Genomic DNA, 13,200 nt, shown 5'->3' with positions numbered 1-13,200 from the left:
ATGATCATACAGACCAGTTCAGGTTTTAAACTTGCAACTGAAGTCTTTTAGGGCTGGTCAGCTCAATGTGTTTGTCCTGTAGAGTAGGGTGAGGAAACAGAAGCAGGCTGCTCTCAGAACACCCATTATGGAATACCCATAATCTCTTTGTGCAACAGAGTTAATGTTTGAAAGCAAGATGCAAGGGTCCTTGGTTCTGCCACATTTTCAGTGGGCATTGTGGGGTTTAGTTTGTTTTTTTCTATAAGTGGTAGAAAAAACATTGGTTGCATTGGCTAACACAGTGTTGGTAATTTCACTGTAAAATACTGTAAGTATCTAGAACAGCAGTTCTCAGACTGGGGTCCGCAGACCCTGGGGGTCCAAAAGGGTACTCCAGGGGGTTTGTGAGTCCTGTCCAGCTCCAAGGGGTCCGTGAGTCATGTCCACAGCCACTGTCCCCACTGATCAACTCCTCACCCTCCCTCCCAGTGCCTCCTGCACGCCACGGAACAGCTGTTCAGTGGTGTGCAGAAGGCGCTGGGAGGGGGATGGGAGGAGCCGAGATGGGGCGCGCTCGGGGAAGGGCAGAAAGAGGTGGGGAAGAGGAGCGGTAAGGGCAGGAAGAGGTGGGGTGGGGGTGAGACCTTGGGGAAAGGGATGGAGTGGGGCCAGGGCCTGGGGCTGAACGAGGGTTGAGCACTCCTGGGGAAAATTAGAACCCGACTTGGGGGTCCATGAAAAAATTTTAGATCAAAATGGGGGTCCCTTGGGTTGCTAAAGTTTGAGAACTGCTGATCTAGAAGGTATTAGATATATATTAATTTTTTACATTTGCATATCTCTTATTTTCAAAAAGAAGAAATCTGAAAGGAAGAAAAAAAAAACAGCACAGTTTCAACTTTGACTTATTTTTAGAAATAACCATCTCTAGATGACAGGTTTCAGAGTAGCAGCCGTGTTAGTCTGTATTCGCAAAAAGAAAAGGAGTACTTGTGGCACCTTAGAGACTAAATTTGTTAGTCTCTAAGGTGCCACAAGTACTCCTTTTCTTTCATCTCTAGATGGACTACTTTGGATGGCCCAAAATAAACAGCTCATTTATGATCACTAAATTACAGAATAACTGGACCAAACAGATGGTCAGGTCATATAAAGCACAGTCCTGGCAACTATGTGAGTGAGTGAGTGAGAGCGCACGCACACACCTACAACGGACCCCATTTGTTGGGATTAATGAAAGGACGAAGTTGCAGAATAAATTTGTCACAGGAGCATTGCAGTGTAAAAGCATCACAGAACTGGTCTGTCCCATATCACTGATTGCCAGTAAAATGCCATCACACTTCCACCAACAAGATCAGGGGAATATAAATATAGCCTGTTAAAGAAGCTCTGTGGATCAATTAGAAATATGAGTGTATATAGAGTGTATGTATTTATTTTCCCTGAGACCACACATGTTGCATCTGACGTGCCTAGCCAAATACACAGTAATAGTTTGGTAAAGAGTTGTGTGTAGACTGTGGTTAAAGGGAGTGATGGAGGGCTAGCATTTATACAAGGGGGCAGAATTAAGGTTGCAGAGCATGGTATGGTAGTTGTGATAATAGTAAGATGTGTGCCTGTGGGTGCAGGAGTACAGAGTATGTATTATTAGATGACTTAACTTTTCATTTCCTTGCTTTCACTGATTTGTTTCAGGTATGTTGCACTGGTAGTAACCCTAACTGCTTCTTGGAGTTTTTTGTGAAATAGCTTTCTAGATATGTTCATTCTTAATTGGAGGTGGTGTAGGAAAAGAATGGGTATTGTGGACACAAAAAGGTTAAAAGAGCATCAGCTAACAGATAATAGCTGTGCATAATCGCTTCTGTTGTACAAGAAAGTGACAGTAAATCATGGTTTCTGGTGGAGGTTTTACGTGCACCCAACCTCCATCAATCAGGCTTCTCTGCACTCAGTTCCCTATTCTCCCCATCAGTCAGGTTTGTATATACAGTGCATAAACTTTCAATTATAAACACAAAGAGTAGCTATAAATGATCCTAACTCCAACTTAATTTTTTAACTACCTACTGCATCAGATCTATATCCCTACTCAAATTTTGTAGACAATATTTAAAAAGATATGGATCACAATAAAAGAACTGCCCAAGAAAAATTTCATCCAGAGTCCAATTTCAAAGACTCCCTACTACAAATTTACAAAGAAGCCATATAAAAAAACTTCACTGAAAATTCAAAGGACAAAAATTAATTGGGTGAAATGTCACATCGGTTGGACATCTACTTTTGCAGAAAAACAGGCACTGATAGCCTATTTTATAATGCAACACTAATTATGAAATTGTTACCAGGCATTTCCATAATAGCTGGTTTGCTGAGCAAGTCACAAGCAGGGCCTTGTGTATTCTATGATTCTGCAGCTGCAGAAATGAACTCCAAACTCTGTTTGCGTTTAAAAATGTTTCTAATTTATGGTTGCAGAAGTAACCTTGAAAACTCAAAGTGAGTGTAAACAAATGCAGTGATGCCTGCCTGAGAGTGAAGAGAGTCTGAAACAATAGCTGAGGGTTTATGGACTGCCCCAACTCCCCAGTCAGAGCCATGGACTCCATGATTCTGTGATTGTGGAATCTGGCATTTTTCTAAGATGCAAAGGAATTCACCATATCCCTCGGAACTCTGCCCTGCTGTGACTTGCCTGCAGCTACCTTTTGTTCTCCAGCTTTCCCTACAAAGAGAAGTTAGACAGCAGCACATGCTCCCTGTAGTGTTCAGTGGAGCCAGAGCTGAAGTACACATTGCAGAAAGAGTGAAGGGAGCCAGAAGTGTAGGCTGGTGAAACAGGCAGCCAGGGGAAGAGAGCAGCAACAAGATCAATGTTGCTGTGGAATTTCTGCATCTGAAATACTGCTGCCTTTTAATCATAAAACTTGAGGAAAGGGGGAAAAGAAAAAAATGTACACTTACTTATCATCCCTTTCTAGACAGTTGACCAGAATTGGTAAAATTCCAGATTTTATTAAGTCATCAATAGGTGGATTTCTGTCACTCGATAACAGTTTTCTGTAAAATTAAATAAGACAGATGAGTAAATAACTTCATTAAGGAAAATTGTTGTAGCAACTGTGTGCACGTTGCTTTTTTTTTTTTTTTTTTACCTTGCAGCTTGGACTGCACTCAACTGGATCACAGGGTTATCACTTGTGGCATTCTGCAATACACAAATAAAAAAATTCAGAAATCCATCAAATGAGACATAAATTCTGAATTCGAGAAACTGAAGATATTAAGTTTAACATACCTGCAATATAGCTTCTAGTGTTACATTTTGCTTGAAAAGAAAGAGAGATCATTTAGCAACAAATTACTAAAATAGCATTTAATGCTGAAACATTGTAGACTAAACATCTGAGCGATGGTGAACAGTGCTACTCCACTACTTCACTGGAGTTGTACCTGCTTGGATTTCCCTTTTCTGTCCATCTTCAGGCAATTTCAAAATGAACATAAGACTCAAACTCAAGTGAATAACAGAACAAAAAAGTTTTCTAGCCACTAGCAAAGAAACTAAGTTTTAGAAGCAGATTCAGAATCAAGCAACTTACTGCTTTGAAGTCAGCATCAACATCTGAGTCTTCTAAACTTTCTTCTTGAGGGACATTTCTTTTTTTCAAAAGATGTTCATCTCTTTTGTTCTAAAGACATTAAAGACACTTTAATGCTTACCAATACAGACTAGTCAAACAGAGATACTTTAAAAATATTTACATAAGATTGTTTACATAAAGTGATTTGGAACTCCAGACTGGTTTTATAGTAGGGCAGCTGTAAGTCACTCATTTTGTCTCATGCTAAAATAGATTTAAATCTATATATAAGCATGTATCTTGTGAACCATGACAAAATACTACAATCCATTGCATAAAATAGAGTTAACACCTTTCAGTTGAAATGTCAATATTTTACATGGAGTTTATAGCACACATAGCTCTGCCTCAACAGTCACTTAAATTGGAAATGAATAATGACGTCCTATTCAAATAAGACTAAAATTAGTTTGTAAATAAGACTATTACAAGCTGCTCAGATATCCTGATTACATCTATTTTAATCCTAGGTGTAAGCAAACATGCTCCAACACACTGGCACTGACAGACCCTGGTCACTACAGCATTAACAACAGTTTCTACTTACGAAACAGTACCCTGCAACATAGTGATTTATTTAGTAACTACTCAGAGAGCTTCTCTGACTAAGCAGCATTTTCAATGTTAAAGCATCCACAAAATGTTCACGGTCTGCTTAATCAGCTTGCTTACTACATTTTATATTCTAAGTTTTCTATCTTTATATGAAGAGGAAAAAACTCAAATAAAGGTTTCGACTATGCCAAAGGAACATGTTTTATTTGTAGTTAAGATTTTTATTCCAAGTTTGTTTATTCATCAGAAAAAAATTCTCTTCCACAGAAAAAACTGTCTCTTCTACATTTTAGACATGGTCTATCTTTTGTTCTGTGCATAGCTTCCTGCAGCTGTACTACATTTCCATCTTCATTTTGGGTTAAATATTTAAAAAGCAAACTGCACTGTCTTAATTCCAAAAACTCTGATTCTCCATTATGCAAGCAATGAAAGAAAGACACTTTCTCCCCTCCAAACGATCATGCTATGGTGTCGCACTATACCTCAAAAGAGCACCCTATAACCATATTCATATTCATCATTCATATGTGATTGTGATATTTCATACAAAGCATGCCTTGTAAGATATCATATGAAAGGTCATGATGTGCTGAATCCACTGTTCTGTCCAAATATGCATATCATTAGTGTGTATGAAATTATGAGATTCTGCTGTATGGTTATTGAAATATGTTGTGACTTTGGGAGTCACCCAGGGCTAGTTCTTCAGTGACAACAAAGGAGGTGACCCACACCCAAGTGGGCGTTAAATGACCATTAATCAGTAAAGGAGTTGTAAACAAGAGATATACAATTCTGTAGGAGAGTTGCACAAGCATCACACAATGGGGATGGCTCAACTCTGTGAGGCCTTGTCTACACTGGCAAATTACTGCACAGTAAAACAGCTTTCTGTGGTGTAACTCCCGAGGTGTACACACTGCCAAGCCATTTAGTGTGCAGAAACTCCTCAGCTGCAGCAAAAAACCCACCTTGATAAGAGTCATAAACCTTAAAGCACAGAGGCTCCAGCGCTTATACTGGCAGTATAAACGTATTACAGTGCAGAAGGCAATCAACTGGCCTCTGGAAATATCCCATAATCCCTCAAGTGGCCACTCTGCTTGTTATTTTGAATTTGGCTGCCCTGGAGACATGCGCCCCTCCCCTTTCAAAGCTCTGTTTTTGACTGCCATTGATTGCATGCTGTGCTGATCTGCTCTGGGACAGAAAGCAAACCGTTAACGTGAAATGTTCCTACTGTTGAACACAGAGGCAGGTGCGGGAACGCGTGTCCATGTATGTGTATGTGAGAGAGAAAGAGAGATTGCTGTGCAGAGAGCTGGGGACGGAGGCGAGGGCTGTGGTTTCCCCCCTCCTCCTGCCTCAGGACTAGTTGCTTCCTGCAGCTGTCTGAATTTACGAGACAGCATGCTGATACACTCTCTGTCCCCCAAAACATAGTCTCTCCCCTCCATACACACACACACTCCCAGTTACACACTCTGCCCCATACACTTCAGTTGAAAAGCAGCTAACAATGTAGTAGGATGCCCATGGAACAATGGGATTGGAAAACCTGCATCATGTGACACTGTGCCTGCCCCATGAGGTACTGCAAATCCTTTCCAAAGCACCCTGTGGCCAGTTGCACAGTGGGGTAGCTATGCACTGCTCTCTTTGCCCTTGCAAGAGCTTCTAATGTGGATGCACTCTACTATCACAAGTAGCAGTGTGGTGATGCAACAGCGGTTTAATAAAAGTTATACAACTTGTTGTGAAGAAACTTGCCAGTGTAGACATCCCCTGATTTAGCAAGGCCCACCAGGACATGCCTGGGTTAATATTTTCCAGGCATATGGACTGAGGGTATAAAATGAGACAGTGGCATCATGAGATTACCTTTCTCCTCCCCCATTTACGCTGAAGGAAACAAGAACGCTGGGAAGACAGAGACTAGAACTGAGGAGACTGGTCCCAGGCTTAAAGGGAAAGCCTGTGTATTAAGGGCTGTAACCTACCTGCAACATCTGGTGAGGTGAGAAAAACTTCTTGATGCAAATACTGCTTAGTCTAATAAGGTTTAGGATTTAGATTGCATGTTTACTTTTTATTTTCTTTGGTAACTAACTCTGACATTTCATGCTTACCACTTACAATTATCTTTCTGTAGTAAACTTATTTTAATGTTTTATCCTCACCAGTGAGTTTATCAAAAGTACTTGGGAAATCTGTTCTGTTTACAAAGGCTGATTCATGTCCACTTTCCTTTGAGAAAGTAGTGTCCTAATTAATAAGTTTGCACTGTTCAAAAGAAGGTTTTAAGCAGCGCACGATGGTATATTTCTGGAGTGCAAGGCTGGGGGCTTGGGAGACTTGCTAGTGTTTCCCTGCATATAGTTCATTAGTGGCTTGGAGAGTGTTCATGCAATGTAGCTCAGTCAGTTACTGCATGCTGGTGGCTGAGTGATAACTGCGCGTGGAGGTGTTTGCTGCTTATCACTAGAGCAAAGCATTGTGAGAGCCAGCCTAGGGTAGGAGATTAAGGGGGAAAACAGTAGTCCCACAGTTCGAGGTTGTACCCTGGGGATCCCATCACAGCTATACACACCTTACTGGATATGGTGACTGTGCCCTTATTTATGATGCATAAAGATAATTCAGGCTTGATTTTATTTAGATGTTTTCTGTATTTGATTTTTACATTAGAAAAATCATGACATCATTTCCCTTTCTTTGGCTGAAGGACTCTTTAGACAACTCAAGTTGATCATCATCATAAGTTGTACATGAACAGAATAGCTTTCCCACTCTTCAATTGGGATGAGGGAATAACAGCATGTTAAGGCTTTTCCAACCAGGGAATGAAACACAAGCCCCACAAATGAAAAAACCCTCCTTTATGCATCACAGAGTTTTGGCAAAGGCATAAGTTTATTTTCCTCTGCAGTTCATGTGACACTACTGTTAGAAGACCCATTTTCTATTTCAAGAAACAGGCTAGTTGTGCTTTGGAAAGCATAACCTGTATACATGCCAAACACAAATCAGGAGGTCCAGGACAGTTTTCACAACATACTAACACGGTTTAATTTCTGTCCAGGCTATAATTGAGGATTAAAACCCCCAATTTAGCAGTCAGGTTTTATCTGCATTACAAGAACCATCCACCTAGCAAAATTGTCTGCCACAGCAAGAGGCTCTATAATGAGAGAAAATCAAAAGCATGGTGGTTCTTGTAGTGCAGACAGGCTCTGAGTGTTTAAAAGTTTTTTGTGAGATTTAATTGTGAAAATGTTAAAAATGGGCATTGTGCACACAAGCCATTTTAAGCACAAAACTAAAAGACTGAGTCCACATACAGGCTTGCGTCAAACCTTTCTACACTAGGCAAGCAACAAATGCCTATAGTGCTACTCTTTGGCTGAGTTAGTTTTTGACAAAGTATTTGCTTATATCCTTTTAAGCAGATACTAATACCATACTGACTTGGTTTCAGCCTTGGCAATTCTTGAGTTGTGTAAATGTAACTGTCTTTCATGCTGCTCATGATTCACACAAGCAGTAGGAAAGACCTGATTTGGGAAGGCTGTTTCCCCTGCTCAGTGGCAAGGACAGATCATTTAGGGGGTGTGGTAGGTTTCTCAGATGCCCTTTCTCTCTATCCTAAAGCGCTTATTCTTATGCAGGCTCTATGGAGTGAGACAGTTCTAGAATTCTCTTCATAGTCCTTTGTTGCTCCTTCAACCTGCTTCAGACAGGCACTAGAGTGGCTAGGAGTTGGAGCCACAGTCTTCACAGGGACCAAAAGAATCAAGTTTGCTGTTTAACTCTGTTGTGCTACCATGAGATCACCAGGCCATCTCCCTTTTGCATCCTCAGCAACAGAGAACTGCATTTGAGCTGTGTTGCTAACTCTCACACTTTCATAATTAATAATGAGATTTTGGCTCCTACTGGAGCCAGTCCCATGAGGACACAAGCAGCTCTGATCTTCATGTGGTTTCCAGCCCTGCGCACGGGGGGGGCGGGGGGGGGGCGCGGAGGGGAGGAAGAGAGAACGCGCAAAAGAGAAAAAAAAAACGTTCTGACTGGTTGCTTTCCCCACTTCCTGGGAAAGAGCAATCCAATCAGGGGTGCAGCCTGAGGCAGACAAGCCATTCCCCTAACCCCAAACTCCTCAACTCCTAAAGGAAGAGGAAGCAGTTAACACCATTCTCACAAGAGGGGCAGGAGGAAGAAGCCGCAGAAAACTCAGTGCAGCACTGCTTCTCCCCTTGCCTGTGAAAAATGGGTCAGTATGCCCTCTGTTCCTCCCCTCCCCCTCTGTGCAACAGCAGGATTGGAAAGCGAAAGAGGATGAAGAACCCATGGAGCTGTCCTCCCTCAGGCCTGGAAAGAGAGAGAAGAGGGGATGAATAACCTGATGTTGCCCCATGAGACCTAGGAAGAGAGAGAAGAGAACCCAATTGCAGCTATCCTCCCAGGCAAGGGAGAAGGGGATCAAGATCCCCTGGCAATGCAAGATCAGAAGTGCACTGAAGGGCAAGAGTCATTTGTGGGGCAAATCACAGAATTAATTTTGAGTTTGGGGAAGAAGCTGGAAGAGTTCCTTCCAGGAGGGCCAGAATAACATTATTTTATAAATTTGGGTGGAGCGCAACATTCACACTGGAGCTGAGCAAGAGGAATTAAAAAAAAAAAGACCCATAATATAATCTTGGAAAAAGAATTCATGATGGGGGGAAGGGGGGGGGGGGTCTGGCTTGTGATTTTTGAACTTTTGGTTGGTAACACCGTGAGCTACTCTTACACAAAAAACAGGCAACTTCTCCGAGTTCCAGAAAAGTAAAATAAACTCACTGAGGAAGCTGGATCAGAGGGACAGCTATCAACTTTAACAAAAATCAAAAACATCGAGCAAAGATAGGAGAAAATGGAAGTAAAGGCAGGTATTTGGGGGGTAGGAGGAGAAGAGAATCAATTCATGCCAGTAATTCTTTTGTTTCAGTGACTACAGTTCCAGTTTCAGAGTAGCAGCTGTGTTAGTCTGTATTCGCAAAAAGAAAAAGAGTACTTGTGGCACCTTAGAGACTAACAAATTTATTAGAGCATAAGCTTTCGTGAGCTACAGCTCACTTCATCGGATGCATTCGATTGAAGTGAGCTGTAGCTCACGAAAGCTTATGCTCTAATAAATTTGTTAGTCTCTAAGGTGCCACAAGTACTTTTTTTTTTTTTTTAAAACAATTCCAGTGACAGCGATCCTTTTCTGTGAAAACTGACACGCATCAAGGCTTCTAAGCAAAGCTTACATTTTGGTGCTAATTGTAGCTCTTTCATAATATTTCCTGTAACTAAACTAAAGCTTCCATAGGTGACATCCTGCTGTATTATAAACACTAACTTAATTTTATGCCACCCCCAACCTCTAACCATTGCAATATAAAATGGATTACTCTATACCTCACCCATAAAAACTCATGAGGAAAGCCTTTACTGGCCCTATCTACAGTAGAGAAAGTTTGCAAAAATTTCCTACTGTTGTCAACACTGATATAGCTTCACCTATGGAAGCCTACAAGAGAGCAGCCACCAGTAGTGTAATCAAGGCCACTGTGACTGAAGAGCAGAATGCAGTGTTGTTGTAGCCATGTTGGTCCTAGGATACTAACAGAGACAAGGTAGATGAGTTAATTCCTTTTATTGGAATGTTAATTTATATATTTTATTAAAAGGCAGAACACAGATGAGAATTCCTATTTCTGTACACTCAACCATAACACCATCTCAGGAAGGTTCCCCAAGTGCATTTAGACTACAAGAAACATAAGCAGTGAAGCTGTAACAGGCTTAACCTCAAGGCAGAGAAGTAGACTACACTAAGACTCAACATTCCATACATTTTCTGGCCAACTTATGCTGTGATTGTCCTTGTTAGAAGATGCAAAGAGTTGAGAAGGACAAAACTATAAGGGGCACCAATAGTCGAATCTTTAATTAGTTCAACATAAATATAAAGGGAAGGGTAAACACCTTTAAAATCCCTCCTAGCCAGAGGAAAAACCCTTTCACCTATAAAGGGTTAAGAAGCTAGGATAACCTCACTGGCACCTGACCAAAATGACTAATGAGGAGACAAGATACTTTTAAAGCTGGAAGGGGGGAGAAACAAAGTCTGTCTGTGTGATGCTTTTGCCGGGAACAGAAAAGGAATGGAGTCTTAGAACTTAGTAAGTAATCTAGCTAGATATGTGTTAGATTCTGTTTTGTTTAAATGGCTGATAAAATAAGCTGTGCTGAATAGAATGTCTATTCCTGTTTTTGTGTCTTTTTGTAACTTAAGGTTTTGCCTAGAGGGATTCTCTATGTTTTGAATCTGATTACCTTGTAAGGTATTTACCATCCTGATTTTACAGAGGTGATTCTTTTATTTCAATTAAAATTCTTCTTTTAAGAACGTGATTGCTTTTTCATTGTTCTTAAGATCCAAGGGTTTGGGTCTGTGTTCACTGATGCAAACTGGTGAGGATTTTTATCAAGCCTTCCCCAGGAAAGGGGGTGTAGGGTTTGGGAGGATTTTGGGGGGAAAGATGTTTCCAAGCGGGCTCTTTCCCTGTTATATAGTAGACAGACGCTTGGTGGTGGCAGCAATAAAGTCCAAGGGCAAAATAGTTTGTACCTTGGGGAACTTGTAACCTAAGCCAGTAAAAATAAGCTTAGGGGGTTTTTCATGCAGGTCCCCACCTCTGTACCCTAGAGGTCAGAGTGGGGAAGGAACCTTGACAGTTCTGCTGCCACTTATAGACTCCGCAACTGAAACTTAAAAAGGAAAAGGTTTACATACAGCACTATGATAAAGAAAATAGCACTAAATGCAGCATATGCCTTCTTTTCATCCCCATTGTGTGCCTCCAGTTTAAGGCCCCAATATAGCCACAATGCTTTGCTGAATTGGAGGATCTTAAGCAAAAGGCCTACTTTTCATCCCCATCATGTGCATCTGTTCTCAAAACCAGCCCTGAGTTGATTTCAATGGCACGTATGTATTTTGTTTCAGAACCTATACGCAGGAAAATGTAAAGAAAGTAAGAATTGGGAGACAACTTCAGAATTTTCTTTAGATGCCGCTTTCTTTCAGGTTCTTTGATTCAAGAAATTATAAACTAAAATCTGAGAATTCAGAAAATAATATTAAGAACATATTTTAGTTAAGTTACCTGGATTTTCCCTTTCAGTAAACAGATTGTTTTATTGCAAATGTGATCCTTCAAAATTCAAGCTGTGGATTGCTAGGCTTGCATCTGTTTCCTTTATGCCACTCCAGTGACAGGTTTCCTCATCAGGGAATCTCAGGATGTTCAGAACTTACCCCACCAGCTTAGGACTGGCACAGAGCCCTGTGCCACCCTCCCACTCAGGGTGTAGCGGTGCTCCCTGGGAAAGAATGGAACATGGCTGCAGTGAAGTGTGCTTTGAATACTCTGGGCTGTTCTCCAAATTCTGGGCCGTAATGGAGGATACAAAAGTGGCTAAGGCCATATTTCTAACGCTCTCCATGTCTCAGGACCCAACTCAAAACTGCGGTTAAAGTCTCCTCCGTGATTGCATTAATTAGTTTTATTGATTTTGGAATGAGGATTGCATTAAAGTGTTTAAAGAAAATTATATATTTAGAGAAAATTAGATCCAATTTTCTCCAAGTATTGCCAGAGAAACATAAGCTAGGAGGATTAGAGTAGAAACAGCTAAAGAATTTAGTGAAAATTGAGTATCTAAATTTAATGGAAGCAGAGGCATCTATTTTCTAGCCTGCAAAAACAGGACTGGTGATGCTAATCGCTTATTTGTAGAGAGCAAAGTATTTTTTTAGATGTGAAAATAACTAACTGTTACATACCATGCACTAACTGTGGTTCTTCTAGATGTTGTTAGTGTGAATCTCATGCACATGAGATCAGATTATTTTGAACAGCAGCGTCCACTGAGGCTATGAAAGTGCCCTGTACCACCTCATGGTCCTGTGCAAGAGCATAAAGGAGAAGCATTCAGGATAATCCCTCAGTTTCCTCACAATTCAGTGCCATGGTAGCTGAGAACTCCTAAAGCGAAGATGGATTGTGAGATCCACAGTGATTACAACGGTTTGAATAGCCTCAGTTATTGTAGGGTAACCAACCATTGTTCTTCCTTTGAGTATCTGTCAGTTTAGATTCCACTGTTTGGGACTGGCAAGCAGCACTCTTCCTGGATGGTAGCATGGGGAGTATCAGCTCCATTGGAAGATTGTCATACCACTCCAAACTTGACATCTGCTTTGGTAGCTAAGTCCAAGGCCTAAAGCTTGATAAAAGTCAGTTGGTTACTCCACATCACCACTTTGCAGATCTTAATTGGTATATTCCTAAAGCAGAACAAGAATATCACCTGAACTCTGGTGGAGTGAGCTTTGATGTTCAGTGAAAGACGTACACCAGTCAACTAGTAACCCAGCAAGATGCACTGTTATCCTCTTAAATATTATTTGTGATCAGACGACCTGGCCCTCCAAACAGCCAGCTACAGCCAGAAATAAAATGAGACAGAATGCTTTGTTCTGTCAATGTAATAATATAGCATACTGCTGAAACACTCAGTGTGTGTATGTAACTACTTCTCCCCTGACCAAGAGTTGGTTTCAGGAAGAAAACAGGCAAGTTGATGGAATTCCATCAGATTCAGAGACCACCTTGTGATAACCTTGGTGTGCGGTTTAAGCACCACCTTATCCCTATGAAGTGTCGTGAAGCGAGGGTCACAGCCATAAGCGTTCAGCAGTTGCCCTTCCTCCTGGCTAAAACAACCACAGCTAGGAAGAGTCTTCAGAGTAAAAATAAGTTAGGAACACTTTAATAAGTGGGCTTGAAGGGCAGCCCATAAGTAAAGAGGATGATGCCGATGTCCCAGGCAGCTGCAGGTTCTCTGGTGACTAAGCATTTAACAGGGCCTTGAGGAAGTTTGATGCCATTAGATGAGAAGTCAGAACAAC

General features: G+C 41.2%; 1 protein-coding gene across 3 annotated transcripts in view; it reads right to left on the bottom strand.

Annotated features, from left to right (window-relative positions):
• KPNA3 (karyopherin subunit alpha 3) overlaps positions 1-13,200 on the bottom strand; it is an 84,906-nt gene that overhangs the window by 33,846 nt on the left and 37,860 nt on the right. For all 3 annotated transcript variants that reach the window (XM_038392032.2, XM_038392023.2, XM_043504492.1), the window contains 4 exons: positions 3,594-3,683; positions 3,290-3,319; positions 3,147-3,199; positions 2,956-3,051 (listed from right to left, as the gene is read on the bottom strand). In XM_038392032.2, coding sequence (XP_038247960.1) covers positions 2,956-3,051; positions 3,147-3,199; positions 3,290-3,319; positions 3,594-3,683 — 269 coding nt within the window. The remainder of the gene's footprint in view (positions 1-2,955; positions 3,052-3,146; positions 3,200-3,289; positions 3,320-3,593; positions 3,684-13,200) is intronic.

Source organism: Dermochelys coriacea, chromosome 1, assembly GCF_009764565.3.
Source record: "Dermochelys coriacea isolate rDerCor1 chromosome 1, rDerCor1.pri.v4, whole genome shotgun sequence".
Classification (NCBI taxonomy): domain Eukaryota; kingdom Metazoa; phylum Chordata; order Testudines; family Dermochelyidae; genus Dermochelys; species Dermochelys coriacea.
This window is presented reverse-complemented; position numbering and strand designations above follow the sequence as displayed.